The 15,807-nt window shown below is 35.9% G+C and overlaps 2 protein-coding genes and 1 long non-coding RNA gene across 7 annotated transcripts; 2 read left to right on the top strand and 1 right to left on the bottom strand.

Annotated features, from left to right (window-relative positions):
• The first annotated feature begins 1,650 nt into the window (after positions 1-1,650).
• LOC103498801 (O-fucosyltransferase 35) lies at positions 1,651-6,059 on the top strand. Of its 4 annotated transcripts, none has more exons than XM_008461555.3 (11): positions 1,651-1,890; positions 1,979-2,099; positions 2,263-2,989; positions 3,206-3,343; positions 3,453-3,525; positions 3,640-3,710; positions 3,791-3,879; positions 4,010-4,142; positions 4,559-4,791; positions 4,921-5,397; positions 5,521-6,059. In XM_008461555.3, exons 3-11 carry the CDS (start codon positions 2,483-2,485, stop codon positions 5,720-5,722), a joined length of 1,923 nt encoding a protein of 640 aa, XP_008459777.1. In that variant the 5' UTR covers positions 1,651-1,890; positions 1,979-2,099; positions 2,263-2,482; the 3' UTR covers positions 5,723-6,059. The 4 variants fall into 4 exon arrangements, with proteins under 4 accessions (XP_008459777.1, XP_008459769.1, XP_050940881.1 ...); XM_051084924.1 differs by having other exon boundaries at positions 1,653-1,890; positions 2,263-2,977; XM_008461547.3 differs by lacking the exon at positions 1,979-2,099.
• A 710-nt stretch (positions 6,060-6,769) lies between these two features.
• Positions 6,770-7,357, bottom strand: LOC103498818 (uncharacterized). Its single transcript, XR_539651.3, has 2 exons — positions 7,152-7,357; positions 6,770-7,060 (listed from the first exon to the last, which is right to left on the bottom strand). It is a non-coding gene; the product is annotated as an uncharacterized LOC103498818 (long non-coding RNA).
• Positions 7,358-8,370: 1,013 nt separating this feature from the next.
• LOC103498787 (uncharacterized) lies at positions 8,371-15,762 on the top strand. 2 transcript variants are annotated; one of them, XM_008461534.2, is made up of 20 exons: positions 8,371-8,657; positions 8,951-9,291; positions 9,553-9,744; positions 9,836-9,919; positions 10,356-10,415; positions 10,883-10,927; positions 11,168-11,364; positions 12,113-12,386; positions 12,471-12,550; positions 12,750-12,876; positions 12,959-13,156; positions 13,285-13,374; positions 13,465-13,527; positions 13,663-13,737; positions 13,851-13,901; positions 13,986-14,063; positions 14,165-14,299; positions 14,391-14,498; positions 15,168-15,233; positions 15,411-15,762. In XM_008461534.2, exons 2-20 carry the CDS (start codon positions 8,980-8,982, stop codon positions 15,477-15,479), a joined length of 2,304 nt encoding a protein of 767 aa, XP_008459756.1. In that variant the 5' UTR covers positions 8,371-8,657; positions 8,951-8,979; the 3' UTR covers positions 15,480-15,762. The 2 variants fall into 2 exon arrangements, with proteins under 2 accessions (XP_008459756.1, XP_008459748.1); XM_008461526.2 differs by having other exon boundaries at positions 8,489-8,657; positions 12,113-12,550.
• Positions 15,763-15,807: the final 45 nt, after the last annotated feature.

Genomic DNA, 15,807 nt, shown 5'->3' with positions numbered 1-15,807 from the left:
GTATTTGTGAGCCCAAACTGCCCAATCTTCCCAATTTGTTAAATGTTTTTTTTTTTTTTTTTTTTTTTTTTGGGAAAGGGATGTAATGGCAAATTTATTGAGGTGTCCATTCTGCAAAACCAGGATTTTTTAAGTTTTATAGCAATTCAGGTGACGTGCACATGTCACGTTTTCGATAACAGTATAAATGAAATTGTATGAGAGATCATGCATCAATTTTCTACAAATATATTTTTTAATGTGAAGTATCAAATATGTGTTCCAAAATTTGAACCTGGGTCATAATTTTTTATTGAATTGTTTATTATATACTGGATTTGATTTTACCAAATACTCATTAACTAACTTCAAAATTTAATTTGTTTTATTATATATATATATATATATATATTACCATATACTTTGGTTGTTATTATTGAGGAAAATAAAGGTGGGAACAAATTTGGATTTGATTTTAGGTTCTTTGAAAACACCATGTAAATTTCAATTTCCAAAAAGCTAAGAACAATAAATATTGGTTATCAATTGTTACTAGAAAAAACCATCCAATTTTCGATAGCCAATCTCCCGAATCTTACTAAAATATCACCCAACAAATAATGAGACTGTTTGCCCCTAGGGATTATATAGAAGTGGGCTAGCCAATTCCATGTGTTGGTCCAAGTATTATGATAATACTTATTTTCACTCCCTTTCTCCTCTTTCTTCCACTAAGCTCTAAATATTTACCAAATAATAGTAGAAGACAAGACAAAGCGAAAATCTCGGTAACAACCACCACAAAACGAAGAAACATCGATAAAAAGTAAAGGAAGCAACACCAGCAAAAAGTAGTAGCATACACCACAAAAGAAAGCAAGGCCAACAAAAGATTTTCAAACTATTATAAAATCCAAACTATTATAATCAATACACAGATAATTATAATCTTTGGACGTCACTCCTACGATCGCAAACAAGATCACACAGACTGATGTTAAAATCAAACACATTTTATATGTAAACAAAAAATTTGTTTCTGTCATATATTTGTCTTAACAACTTCGTCTTAACTCAATATGACCACTAAGTGATTATAGGATTTTTCATATTTTCTTTCCACCATACTTATAAAGTAAGCAAAATGTTAGAAGCATATTTAATTTTAAATGAATTTGAATTTCCTTTGTTGTTGTTGAAGAGGAAGAGATCAGAGAGATGTAAGAAACATATTGGAGTAATTTGTATTAAGAGTAAAAGTGATATTTCAGATGTCAACATGGTCTATAAATGTTTAGAAGGAGAACACTTTGGTAGAATTTTTAAAAATTTTCAGATTATTTTGTACAATTCTCGGACGTGAAAATAAAAATCAAATTGCCTACAAATCGGCGGTTAAATTCACAGTAAAAATGGGATTTGATCTCGAATTGGAATGGAGTTCAGGGTCTTACTTGCTAAGTCAAAATTGGCCAGCTTGCTTTCGGTATGGAACAGCTTGTTTTGGATGCGATCTTGGCGGGTTAAATGAATTAAAACATATATATTTTTTTTTTGGAACTGGAAAGAAAAAAAGAGAAACGAATTCCAGATACGCTCATACTCGTACACTAACAGAAAATTTACTGTTTTAAAAGCTAAGACACTTCTACAAATCTGTGTGCCGATGATAATAATATTTTCCAGCGAACTTAATGAAATTTTGAGCCTCCAAAGGAAAATAATAAATATTTTTTGAAGATTCTATAAAAGATCTTAGCTCATTTCTTAGAAGCGTCTGACTCTTGAGTTGAGTCCATTCTTCATACCCCACACTCCAAAATCTAGACTGTGTGCATCCTCCATTAGTGTTCCTAAACCATTTTCTCTTTGTGATACCCTCGTCATTCATATATTTGTCGACGATCCAAGGTATGCATCTGTATTCTTCAAACCTTTTCTTTTAAGATAATAGCTTTGACGGAGGATTTGGTGGCTGATAAATAAACAATCATTTAAGGGTTTTGATTAATGGAGTGTGAGATTTGGTGGAGGGGTTGCCGCATCTTGAAAAGGGGCAGTTCGGGTGAGATTGAGAAGAAGAAAAATCGACGAGGGGGCGCTTTAGATTAGAGAACACGGTTTTCTTTTGCTTCTTCATTTCATTTCATATATGCCCAGTTTTACATTTTTTCCTCTCAATTTCTCTTACTATACTAGTTTACTTTATAACCATGTTTCACCGTGTCCTCAGTTTGTCGTTACAAGCATTAATTTCTTCTTATTTTGAATTTACGGGCACAGGCATATTTATATCTATCGCTAAAGAGAGGAAAGGATTTGATTTTGTCTCCCTCCCTCACCTGAAATCTTGCTGATGATCAGACCATCTATAATGGGATTTGCCAGTTTTGAACAGTTGTGTTGAATGAGACTGCAAGCAAGAGACTTTAAATTTAGGTCTTATTTTTTGATGGCGATATCTTAACTAAAATCAACATTAACTGGTGTGGTGGCAAAGATCATGGTTCCACAGCGCCACCACAACAGCAACGATGGCGTTTCTCAAAGGGTCAACAGCCCCCGGTTCTCGGGACCTATAACTCGTCGTGCACACTCCTTCAAGCGTAACAACAACAACAACAACAGTGACACTCATAGTAGCACTAATTCAAACATCCTCAACAATAATGGGCTCAGTAGCCACCATGAGATCGATCTTCCTGCGAACTCACCCAGATCAGAAGCTTTCAGAAGCACGGTTCAAGTGGATGGCTTTGAATCTGCTTTGGAACGGAAGACAGCTCCACATGTTAGCCAGAGAACTCATGGGGTTGTTGCTGCTAAAAGTTCGTTAAATCCTGGTTTTGTTTCTCTGGACTTTAGGCTAAGGGAAAAAAGGAAATTGGGGCATTTGATGTTCATGATGTTCTGTGGTCTCTGCTTGTTTCTGGGTATTCTTAAGATCTGCATGAATGGTTGGTTTGGATCAGTCATTGAGACCAATGAATCACACCAGGTTGATGCTAATGTATAGTATTGACTTGTATGCTTTTATGAACAAGCCTTCATTTTCATTTGGTATCGAGGGATATAACATAACCATTTGATAAACATAAAATTTGGTTGATCAAGTATCTTTAAACCGATGGTTCTTTTGTTACAACTCTCTGTACCCTTTCCATTTTTCCGTTTTCTATACTTGTACCACAACTCTTCTTACCTAAACATTTCATCCTTTATATAGGATACACCTGACTCCATAACAAGTCAAAATCAAGTGGATCAAAATTCTGATAATCTTAGACACAGGGACGAGGAAACTAGTTTTGAGCGAACTCTGATGATGGAATCAAGTGTCGTTGGTAGTCAAAATGGCATGGAGGTAAGTGAGAAACCTGAGATTAAAAGGTTTTATGATTCACCCATTCACTACCATTTGATTCTGATGAATGATTATTGAAATATTTCTTACTCTATCAAACTGATTGCAGCATTCAGAAATTTGGATGAAACCTGACAGCGAGAATTTTGCTCCTTGCATCGATGAAGGAAGTCGTCACAAAAGTAGGTTATGCTTATCTACAAATAGTTGCAGTTCATCTTCGTTGGTATGTGTTAGTGTTTTTGTTTTTTAATTTAGGTTTTAAGTTCACAACTTTCTTTTTTCTGTTTATACAGAGCTTGATGCAAAGATAAACGGATACATTCTTGTAAATGCCAACGGTGGCTTGAATCAGATGAGATTTGGGGTCTAGCTATTCTGCTTTCTATTGTGAGGCTATTCTAAAAGCTAACTATTTTCTGATATCTCAATGCTTTTCTGGTGTAGATCTGTGATATGGTTGTCATTGCAAAGGTTATGAAAGCAGTGCTCGTCCTTCCTTCACTTGATCATAAATCCTACTGGGCAGATGAAAGGTTTTAGTGCAATGAATACTTCTATTCTAACTTTCACTCCTAAACAGTGTCTTAATGAAAATTTATTTCTCGATAAAAGAAGGAACTCGACTTCAATATATTAGAACTGATTTGTTATCCATGTCTGTAGTGGTTTTAAAGATCTCTTCAATTGGCAACACTTTCTCGAGACTCTGGAGGATGATGTTCATATAGTAGAGACACTACCAACTGCCTATGCCGAATTAGTGCCTTTCAACAAAACACCAATTTCTTGGTCCAAGGTCATCATTCTTAACCTAGATCTAACTATTTTGTTTTCTGTCATACATTAAGAAGATCAAAACTTCATGGGTCTTTTTATGTGGAGCTTTCTAGAAAGAGATTCTTGCCCTCTTCTTCATGATATGTTTCGTTCAGTGTGAACTTAATCCAATTTTAACAATGTCATATTGTTGGCTGTCCATTTATAGTATGTTTGGATTGACTTAAAGAATTTTTTTCTCCCAAAAAAGTTGTTTTTATTTAAACTTTTTTTTTTTAAAAAATACTAATTAAAAACAACTTTAAAGGCGTTTCAAAAACTATATTAAGTGGTTGCCAAACACTACAATTTTTTTAAAATGAATTATTTTCAAAATTAAATACTTGAAAACTTAAACCAAACACACTCCTAATGTTACTCTTTAATTTCATGCAGATTAGTTACTATAAAGCAGAGGTCCTTCCACTGCTGAAGCAGCACAAGGTGATGTATTTTACACATACAGATTCCCGGCTGGCTAACAATGGTCTCCCAAGTTCTATACAGAAGTTGAGATGCCGTGTAAATTTCCAAGCATTAAAATATTCAGCTCCAATTGAAAAACTGGGGAACATCTTGGTCTCTAGAATGCGACAGAGTGGAGGCCTTTATATTGCTCTTCATTTGAGGCAAGTGTTCTGTTTGATAGCCTTCCAAAACGTGGGGACGTGTTTATATTTTTTCCTTGAACATCTAGCTTTCTCTTTTTCTTTGTTTGCTATTAAACAAGATTCTAAAATGATACCATGTTCTTATAGGTATGAAAAAGATATGCTTGCATTTACAGGCTGCAGTCATAATTTGACAACAGCGGAAAATGATGAGCTGGTTAGAATGCGTTATGAAGTTGCCCATTGGAAAGAGAAGGAAATCAATGGGACAGAGAGAAGGTTGCTCGGTGGCTGTCCGCTGACCCCCAGGGAGACTTCACTTTTGCTCAGAGGGTTGGGTTTTCCATCCAGAACCAGAATATACTTGGTAGCCGGTGAGGCTTATGGAAATGGAAGCATGCAATATCTCAAGGATGATTTTCCCATTATATATTCCCATTCTACACTCACCACCGAAGAAGAGTTGAATCCTTTCAAGAATCACCAGAACATGTTGGCTGGGATCGACTATGTTGTTGCCCTTCAAAGCAATGTTTTTATTTATACGTATGATGGAAATATGGCGAAGGCAATTCAAGGTCACAGGCGTTTTGAGGGCTTCAAGAAGACCATAAGTCCAGACAAGTAATCATCAAAATCTTCTCTTTACTTCATATCTTACAACACTTTAACTCCAACTGTCTTGATTGTTTAAACTATACATTTCCTTCACAGGGCATGATAGTTTTTGTAATGTTGTTGGTGCAGGGCGAATTTTGTCAAACTTGTTGATGAACTTGATGAAGGAAAGATATCTTGGAAAAAATTCAGTTCGAAAGTGAAAGAACTTCATAAAAATCGGGCAGGGGCTCCATATCTTAGAGAAGCTGGAGAAATCCCCAAGTTGGAGGAGAGTTTTTATGCAAATCCCCTTCCAGGATGCATTTGTGATAAAAACAAAGAAAAGTAATGGCCAAAGAATTGACTTATATTCACTTGGACTTCTTCGGCTGCACAAGAAGTCTGGACACGTCTCTGCCAACAGCGATCACAAACATTCGAATTTAAGAAAGCTCACTCACTGGTTAGAGAATATTTCATAAACGTGGAGAGGCACTTCATCAGGTCAGATTGAATTGAATTTGTTGTTGCAATGATAGTTGATTGTACCATAGAAACCCAACCAATTGTACCATGTAACGAACCTACTCCCGAAGGGGGCAATACAGATACTGAATCAACTGGATTATAATTCATAAACACAAAACTATGATACCATAATTTAATGAACTCCCGGTTTGCTTCCACTCTGATATTTTCCATTGATTGTGAGTACTGTGGCTTAGATAGATTTGATTCAGTGTTGTTGACTGCAAAGACGCAGTGTTTTACTTTTTCTGTGCAAGTCTTTGACATTGGAGCTAAATTCTTATTTGCACTTGATCTGGAAGAATGAGACACGAACACATAAACCCACCAGTCATGAAACCGTGTAGCTGAAAAACTCACACGGTTGATTTAAAAGGTTTATGAAAATAGTGTTTTCGCAATATGGGAATAATCGAAGCCTAGCAAAGATATTATAACTTAATAGCCATTATTTTGCTGTACGAAAACTGTGTAAAACTAAAGCCGAGCCATTGAGGAATTATGAAGTAAGGCAAGTATTATTTGTCCTTCAAACTGGCAGTCCTCTTAAGATGGAAGAGCAAAATTGATGAATATAGCAAGTACTTCTTATACCGAAGAATTAAAATTTCGGTGCCATTTTCTTCGATTTGAATTTGACATCTTACTTTCTCTACTGGTTTTCTTTGACTTGTTTTTAAGTGGTGAATCTAGATACTTACTTTTATCATCACAACAAACAAACCAGAAATGTGAACATTAACTGAAATTGAAGGATTATATCTTTTAGCATTCAACAGAACCAACCTTTGTTCTAGACTAATGCTCTTTTTATTTATATTTCAATTTGAAGAAATGCAATGGTTGAAAATGTGACAAAGTTCCATGTTGGTTGAAGAAGAGAAATCAATTCATGAATATACAAGATTAGTACGAGGCTTTAGAGATAAACAAAAAATAAAACCATAAAATTTATGTTCAAATAGAACAATATGACATAATTGTGAAATTATTTAGAGGGTGGGAGAATGAAGAGATAAGTCAAGGTGTGTTATCTGTATGTCGCATGGATTGAAGGCAAGCCTAGACCAAAATATCCCTATTTCCTGTTTTGCTTCTTTGGGTTGTGTAGTGCAGTATGGAACATATGAGACACAGTTGTCGGCAAACACCAACCAACCTAGGAATTACAGTTTTTCTTTTCTTTAGAAACAATAGTTTACTTGAAATGACATTTTAATATGAAATAAGTGTAATTATAAGTTACAAACCTGGGGCCCAATTCATGAAGCTATGAAAGTTGCATCTTGAATCTAAATGGAAACTTCCGTTTCCAGAATTGAACCATCGTTTTCAAATCGGAGGAGATGTATTTGAGAATGAAATCTAAGAAGAATAAAGGGGTTTGGTTTTTGACTTGTGTGTGAAGAACTTGGTTGCCTTAAAATCTTTCAACTGTGAAACGGGTGGTTACGTATCCAAAAGGATACTAAATAAAGCAAAGCCACCAATTAAATTGTTCTGAAAAGATATGCAGTCTCCTGTCAACAGTACTCAAAAGTCAGTCGCATATTGGGAACTCCAAGGACATGTGCGCATGCTTTGCTATAATGATTGTTTCATGCCCCTCATCATTGATTACATGCCTATTTGCAGGGTTCTCCTTTATTTCACCTGACTCTTCCTTAACTCAAGGAGTTTCAAAGCATTCTCTCCCAAACCATCCATCCTCTTCTTCACCTCAAATTCATTCTAAGGCACTCTTTCTGAATATATAGGTGAAGAGGGACAAAGAAGAGACATGTATGCATATATATACACATGTAGATATGAATGTGACACATATATTTATTAAATTAAATGTGCCAAGATTCGTCATACAATGATTCGAGTCATTAAATCTGCCGAGCCATGGCCCACGACCGAAGAAAGTGGAGCCCTTTTATCTCATTCATTGTAATCCTTCATTCCTCTGTTATCTCCAAACACCTAAAATTAAATAATTTTAGAATTTAGTCTCATCAATTTACCAACTAGGTTTTTAATTTAATGGGAAAATGGGTGGATGGTTTGTTATGACAATATTAAAGAAAAAAAAAACTTTGTTATCATCCCTTTGACCATAGACCATAGACCAATGACCAATCTAATAATTTAATTATTTAGGAAAAGAAAACAAATTTAACCTTAAGGTATGAAATCTTGAATAATAACAAAGCCCCCTCAACCAACAACTCTTAAGAATCTTCCACAGGGGATCTGATCTTTAATTAAGAGCAATGAAAAAGATAAAAATATTATTACTTTGCTTGGTTTGCAAATAATATTTATATATATTTTTAATTTAGAAAAGGAAGGTAAGGTACAGATGGACGCCGATGCCAACGGATGCAATGAGCAAGAAAAAACTGACCCTTCATTAGATCTCTAAAGAAGAAGTTAAAAGAAAAGACGTTTTCTTTTCCCTTTCCCTTAATACTTTATGGAGGAAAGGGAAAACGTTGATTACCATTCCTTTTATTTATTTATTATTTTTACTAATTGAATAAAACTAAAATTTATTGAGCTAATTAATTAATATTAATAATACTAATATTATATTATTATTATTATTATTATTGTAACCCAATTTCTCCTTCCCGTCTCCCTCCGCCATCTTCTTTCTCCATCCGTCTCAATCTTTTCCTCCTTCTCGCCGACCGCTTACTGGAGCATAGCTTCCCTATGGCCGTCTGAACTATTTCTCTCTTCAATTATTTATTGGGGAATCATCGAAGGTTTGTTTTCTTCTTTCCTTTCCGGCTTCTTTCATTTCGTTTGTGTTCTGCTTTCGTACTAATTTCTCTGATACAACGATCGAAGACTACTTCTGGTCTTTTCAAATTGAAGTTTCGGCGAATTCATAAGTTTCTTTTTTAGGACAATTTTTTTCAAGAGTTCGGTTTCGGGTTCAATTTCGTTGCTAAAGAAGAAGTAAAATAACCTGATCGGTGTTGTTCAGAATCGTTTTTTTGTTGTTTGAATTTGTTTGAATTTGTTTTTGGGCTAAATAGTTGCATGATTTTGGTAGGAGGAGAGGAGAGGAGAAGGGTTTTAGTGATGGATAAGAACGAAGAGACGGGGAGCCCTGGTTGGGGTGCTTCACTTTTCCTCCAGACGACTGAAGATGTTGCAAGAGCTGTGGCTGCTGCAGCTGCTGCCGCAACCGATGCTCGCTCTCCTCGTCCTTCTGTCATATATTCTTCAAAAGACGACGAGGGCGGCAGTCCACTACAGAGATTGCAGCGTCAAGTTAATAAAGTGCTTAAAGGGTTTTCTAGTCCTCCTCAAGTCAAAACTGCAGGAACTTACAATCCTGAAGTTCTCACTACCCAAAAGCGTCAGTGGGCCAATTTCCAGTTGCAGTACTTGGTTAGGCTCTTCATTCTACTCGTTTGTTTTCCACCAATATATATTTTGCTTCAAGTCTGTCTGAGCTCTCTCCACATGCCTCATTTATTAGTTCTTTAGTCTACTACATGGCCGTGCTATTTATTTTTAGTTTCTCTTTCAATAATGTACTTTGGGGCTATTTGGATTCCTGATGCTTGCTACGTCATATTAGCAATTTTGATTATTTCTTGGAAGTTCTTTTTTTGTGTTTTTCAACATGATTTCTGTGCAAAACTTTAGGACCATCGATCTCAGAAGGAGCCAACTAGGATTTTTGAAAGCATGGTTGTTGTTGGCCTTCATCCTAATTGTGATATTCAGGCACTTCAGAGGCAGTATGCTGCAAAGAGGTCAGAAGGTTCTGGGAGACTCCGAACTGCTCTTAATAATAGTCAGAATCAATCTAGGGTGGAACCTCATCTCGAACCACAGGTGAGGTTTATACTCAACCAAATATGGTTCTAGAAATCAACGGAATCTTCCTGCCTCAGTAATTGATTAGTGGATTTTCGTTCCCTGTCAGGTCCTATTTGTTTACCCTCCCGAGAAACAGTTACCACTCAAGTACAAGGACCTTCTTTCATTCTGCTTTCCAGGAGGTGTGGAGGTTGGTTGCCCATTAGGCATTTTATATGTATCAAGGACATTTGCAATAAAAAGAAAAGACACGGTGCATTGTTTCACACTTATGTACCATCTGGTGCATAAATGTTTGTTTTACTGAAAATAGATATGGTGCTTGAGCAGAGTGATCGCATATTTGCATCTTCTCAAACAACTAAGTTTATTGACTCCATAACTTTTCTTGCTCTATTATGGAGAAAGTTAAACTAACCTGTTATGACAACTTATCGACTCTCGTTGAAAATATTTTAGTGTAATTACTACATGATACAATGTTTTTGTATACATTTCACCATAACAATGAAGTTTTTTTTAAAAAATATTTTTTAGCAGCCTTATTGTTTGTTTGCTTCCTAAATTGTTCTTTGGAGTCTCAGATCACTTTCTTTCTTCCCTAAGATTTGATAATGTGACTGCAGGTTCACGCTGTTGAAAAAACTCCTTCCATGAGTGAGTTGAATGAGATTCTTCTTGGGCAGGTACTTTCTTTTTGGAAAATGAGTTGGAACTTGAGACATATAACTAAATGAGTTGGCCACAAAAATGAATTGTTGCAGTCGAAGATAGGATGTGAATGAAACATAGATACTTAACATTGCTTATAGTAGAAACCTCTTTTGTTAATATTCCTTAATACTTCAAGAAACTGAGCATATTCACCGGATCTTAGATCATTGATTACCTGTACTTACTATTACGTGTATTTGTAACTAGGTTTGTGCTAACTACTTGCAAGCAGCAATTTTTTTCTGTCTTTAGTTATTTTGACAATTAGCTGTGTAAATTTCTAGGATAACTTAAGAATGCTACCTTGTTGCTATCCTCGGTGTATCATCGGTATAGATGCGTTTGAACATGATCTAGAGAAATTTTCGTTTCTCACTTAACACCTTTCTGTAGCTACATGTCTTTGTAACTTTTCTCAATCGATATGTTGCATTTGCAGGAACACTTCAAGCAAAGTGATCTCTCATTTGTATTCCGCTTACAGGTACTAGGATATTTCAATTGTTAATTCTACCTTGTGGGTGGGGGTTACAATTATGTATTTCCTAAATCCTTCCTTAAATATTTTTCATCATGATTACTCCTCCATTGGACTGGGAAAAGTTCACATACATGCACAGAGTGAATGTGAAATAGGACCCCTAAAGTACAGGCCACAAAACAAAAGTGTAACATGAAAGCAGTAAGGCAACTAAAAAATTCATTTTCAAACTATGCTTTGCAGGTTGCTGATGATTCAACATTGTATGGATGCTGTGTTTTAGTTGAAGAATTAGTGCAGAAACCTTCTGGGTTGCTTTCCGTTTCTGAAAAACCATCTTCCTACTCATCCTTGAGCCGTTACGTACTAACCACACGCAGATGCTACTGCATCCTTTCTCGGCTGCCATTCTTCGAATTACATTTTGGTGTGTTGAATAGGTATGTATGTATAAACTGTAAGCATTCCAATTCCATTCCCCCATATTAAGATGTGAAATGAGAATCTTCCCCCAAAAAAGGACTTAAAATTGTTACTTTGGGATCTAGGACAATAGAAAATTTTGGTAAGACTTAGAATGGTTACTTTTGGGATCTAAGACAATTGAAAATTATGGTTGTAATGGTCACAAAGAGGAAACTATATTTCCCTTTGGAATGCTTTATGGGGAGCAGTGATTCGAGAGATTGACGTTTTCATAGCCTGGGAAAATTTTCCACCTTTTCTGTGTGGATACTGAATAGTAAAATGACTTAATCCATTCATTCTCAAGGTCTTTAAGAGAACAGCTATCGTGGCCATGTTTCAGTGGATGTGGAATTGATCTAATGTTAAAGTTACTAGATCTGTTGCCGTTCCAAGCTGGAGAGATCAAGTCTGGTGTCGTTGCACGAAAGATCTTCTTTTTGTATAAGTCCTCACATTCATATATGTTTTGTAGGGTGAATTTAGATTATCTCTGTAAATGTGTGAATGGAATGAAACGTAACATCTGGAATAAAAATTCTTTAATGTAAAAATCTTGGAATTGCTTGATTATATTATTCTGCCTCTCCTTATCCACGTATGGTTTTTCTTTTTCCCCTCTTAATTATGAACTTAATTTTATTTCTTGCTTTTTATTTGTCATTGTTTTTTAAAATCAATGTTCTAACCTTTTTTTGTTTATTTTTATTAATTTTTCTGTAGCATCTTCACCGAAGAAAGGCTGCAAAGATTAACAAAAGGTATTGGTGTTTTGAATTTGGAATCCAGAGAGAATTTGAGCATTGATGAAGATTTGGTGGAAGACATGGGTTCCATGACTTTAGACCAGAGTGCAGCTGAAGACAGGCATGAGGGAAAAGAGGAATATTCTCAAAGAATGGGTGCAGTTGAGCATCAAGTGCTTGATGAAAATATTCAATGTCTGAGAACGGGTGTTAGTAATGATATAGTTGCCAAACTTGATGCAGAACCTGAGGTAGTTACAGCCAAAATAGAATCTGTTACTGTACATAAGGAAAATCATGATATCGATGTTGATGATTTTACAAGCAACAAGCAGGCAATTGACAGGCGTTTACCGAATGCTGTTCTACCTCTCCTCCGTTATTATCAATATGAAAGCTCTGAATCATCCTCAAGGTATATGCTTATGGAATAATCAATAACTGTTGGTTATGGAAAAATGATTGTTGCACTTACATGAACACTTCAAAATGTTCTATTTAATATTAACAACTTGGCAAATGTTTTACATTAAGCTTAATCAGAGTGACTCTGCAGCAGTGAATTTGACTCATTTTTATGCTGGTTTTCTTAACATTCAATTTATATCATGTAGTTTTCAGGGGTCTCCGAGTGAAGATAGAAATTTCAGAAGTGACGCTGATGACACAGAGACAGAGGAGGCATCTTTCTCTGGCCAGGATGATTCCACGGACCTACTTGACATTCTTGAATGGGCCAAGGTTCTATAAATATAACAATTTTGCTTTTGAAGGTTGCTCTCTTGCCATTTTCTTTAAGAAATCAATTTATTTGAACCTGCAGGAAAATAAGAATGGTTCATTACAAATCATATGCGAGTATTACCAGTTGCATTACCCTGCAAGGGGCTGTTCTGTTAAGTTTCATCCTTTGGAGCACCTGCATCCGATGGAGTATTATAGATCAGGCAAAACAGTTCTACATGTTGCTGGCTCGACCATTGATCCAAGATCATGCAGTACAAGTCTTGAATTAGCAGAGGTAGTTATTTTTTAGGTTTGATGATGCCCTTGTTTGTGGCATGATTAGATTTGTGGCCTTCATCAAAATCTCTCCATAGACATCCATTTGGTTCCTTGATTTAGCATGATCTCCTGTTGATTTCTCAGGCACACGGTGCTCTCATGGTAGAGGAGGAAGCAAATGCCTTGTCAATATGGACTGTTGCAAGCATTTGTGGTTCTTTGCGCCTCGAGCATGTAAGAATATGCCCAGCTTAGACTTACACCAGGGGTTGATTATTACTAATATAGCTGACAACTTGGGTCATGTGATTTTTCTGCCCACAGATTTTATCAATTTTAGCTGGAGCACTGCTGGAGAAGCAGATTGTGGTTGTTTGTTCCAATCTGGTACATGATTTTCCTTGCATCATGTTTGAATGAAGTCTAAGGGTTGGATTGTGGCGTTCAATTTGGGTGTTTATTGGAGGTCTGTTTGTGACTTCTTTAGTATGGTTGTAAGAATAATTCACATGCAACATGCAGGGTATCCTATCAGCTTCGGTTTTATCCATTATTCCTATGATTCGACCCTACCAGTGGCAAAGCTTGCTGATGCCGGTATGATTTCTGATCTCTGATATTTCTTGTCGTGTGATATATCTCTTGTTTGGGGATCTGTGTTTATTTGCTTCTGAACATCTCAACTGTCGTCATTCATGGACATAACTCAGGTGTTACCAAATGACATGCTGGACTTTTTGGATGCTCCTGTTCCTTACATAGTAAGTGCTATATTTCTTGTTGTTTGTTACAGCTATGTCTGGTAATTTTTTGTTAATTGATTACTTACGGGAAGTTTTAAGTAGGTTGGCGTGAAAAATAAAACCAGTGAAGTACAGTCGAAGTTAACCAATGCCGTTTTGGTTGATATGAATAAGAACCAGGTCTCTACTTTTTACCAGAATCTCGATCTTCATAAAATCTTGTCAGTTATTAACTTGCTGCAATTTAAGAAATTGATTACACCACTATCTTAACATGGCAGGTCAAAGCCCCAACAATACCTCAGTTGCCAAAACAAAAGGAGTTATTCTCATCATTAAGACCGTATCACGCAGAGCTAGTTGGAGAGAGCTTTTTAGGGAGAAAGAGGCCAGTGCATGAATGCACTGATGTGCAGGTTTTTTCTTTTCTTTTGCTCTTTTTGGAATACGTGGTTTTCCCAATCATATATGTTGTAATATTTTTTTTAATGTGTTTATTGTTTATAGGTTGAAGCTGCCAAGGGTTTTCTAAAAGTGCTAAGATTATACTTGGACTCTCTCTGCTCTAACCTCCGTTCACATACAATTACTAATGTACAATCTAATGATGATAAGGTGGGTTTCCAGTTCTCGTTAAGTTTAGGCAGTTTGTGATCTGACGCCTTCTTGTGTTGTGAGCTTTACATATTACTTTCTTTCGACATCCTAATAAACTTGGTGCTAAACATTGTCTTAGAGCGAGTCTGGATTCGAGATTAGTGAAAAAGGTGGTCTGTGGCTTTGATTGTAATCGTGTCCAATGTATAAAATACTTTTTTAGCAGACAAGATTGCATCAATTTTAATATGCAAACAATATAACATATCTTCATTGTAATAACATATCTTCATTGTATTTTTATTCAGTTGACAAGACTTGGTGCTAAAAAAAATTTGTAGCAAAGCTGTATTTTTCCTCTTGACTTCTTTTGTTAGAATGCTTGGTGCAACTTATCTGGGGATTAAAGTTGAGCACTTTGGGCAGTGCTCTAAACTTGAGTAGTCGGCATAGTAGATGAACTTATAAGGACTTGAGGGGAGGGAGGGATGAAATCACTTCGAGCCATGAGGGAAAATATAGCATGTATGGATGTCTATCGATTTAGAACTGTATTATTGCCATCTCAATTTAAATGGGAGACAAGTGAGCCTACAGAACTAGGTTCATGAACCAATTGGGGGGTTACTTGGTTTGTTGTACAAACTTGTAGTACGCTAATAATGGCTTATTGTCTTGTTCTGTTAGGTATCATTACTCTTGAAGGAGAGTTTCATTGAGTCGTTCCCAAGCCGTGATCGGCCATTTTTGAAGGTAGTCACCTGCATAGATTCAGTTTTTTGGCTTAATGGCTCGATTTGAGAAACACATCTCTTTCAACGGGCCAGATTTATATTTTAGTTTAAAAGTATTGATTCATATTTTTCAAGAAAAGGGAATGATTCTTCGTTCAATGCTAACAAGTGATTTGTTTTCTATTGTTTCGAGCAGCTTTTTGTGGACACACAGTTGTTCTCTGTACATACAGATCTTGTTCTCTCCTTCTTCCAGAAGGAATGATCCCCACCGTATCGTGATCTGATGAACGCAAGTTCATTGATGTATAATTTATATACTACTTCAAATGATTATTTTTCTTTTCTTTTTTTAATTCATAAGTTCCAATTTTCTAGGCAGGAAATGTTTGCTTCTACTTTTCGGTTTCTCTGTTTCCCAGACATTTCTACGACATTGGGTCTCTATAGTAGTTTAGCATTTAAACAAATGTAGATGGAAGTGGACTGTATTTCATAGAACAATAAAATTGATAGGGAAAGAGCAAAGCATTATATTTATTATTACACATTGCAGCCATTGCTCTGCTCTGCTCTGTTTTTTTTTTTTTCGA

Source organism: Cucumis melo, chromosome 5, assembly GCF_025177605.1.
Source record: "Cucumis melo cultivar AY chromosome 5, USDA_Cmelo_AY_1.0, whole genome shotgun sequence".
Lineage (NCBI taxonomy): Eukaryota > Viridiplantae > Streptophyta > Magnoliopsida > Cucurbitales > Cucurbitaceae > Cucumis > Cucumis melo.
Note: the sequence above shows the minus strand (reverse complement) of the source record. Positions and strands in the feature narration are given on the sequence as shown.

What these genes read in the sequence shown, in the direction of transcription:
- LOC103498801 (XM_008461547.3), top strand. Translation starts at nt 2,483, where the DNA reads ATGGTTCCACAGCGCCACCACAACAGCAACGATGGCGTTTCTCAAAGG. An exon ending in TCCTACTGGGCAGATGAAAG is followed by an intron (nt 3,880 to 4,009) that starts GTTTTAGTGCAA and finishes CCATGTCTGTAG; the next exon opens with TGGTTTTAAAGATCTCTTCA. An exon ending in AAGACCATAAGTCCAGACAA is followed by an intron (nt 5,398 to 5,520) that starts GTAATCATCAAA and finishes TTGTTGGTGCAG; the next exon opens with GGCGAATTTTGTCAAACTTG.
- LOC103498787 (XM_008461526.2), top strand. Translation starts at nt 8,980, where the DNA reads ATGGATAAGAACGAAGAGACGGGGAGCCCTGGTTGGGGTGCTTCACTT. An exon ending in GCTTTCCAGGAGGTGTGGAG is followed by an intron (nt 9,920 to 10,355) that starts GTTGGTTGCCCA and finishes ATGTGACTGCAG; the next exon opens with GTTCACGCTGTTGAAAAAAC. An exon ending in TACAATCTAATGATGATAAG is followed by an intron (nt 14,499 to 15,167) that starts GTGGGTTTCCAG and finishes TTGTTCTGTTAG; the next exon opens with GTATCATTACTCTTGAAGGA.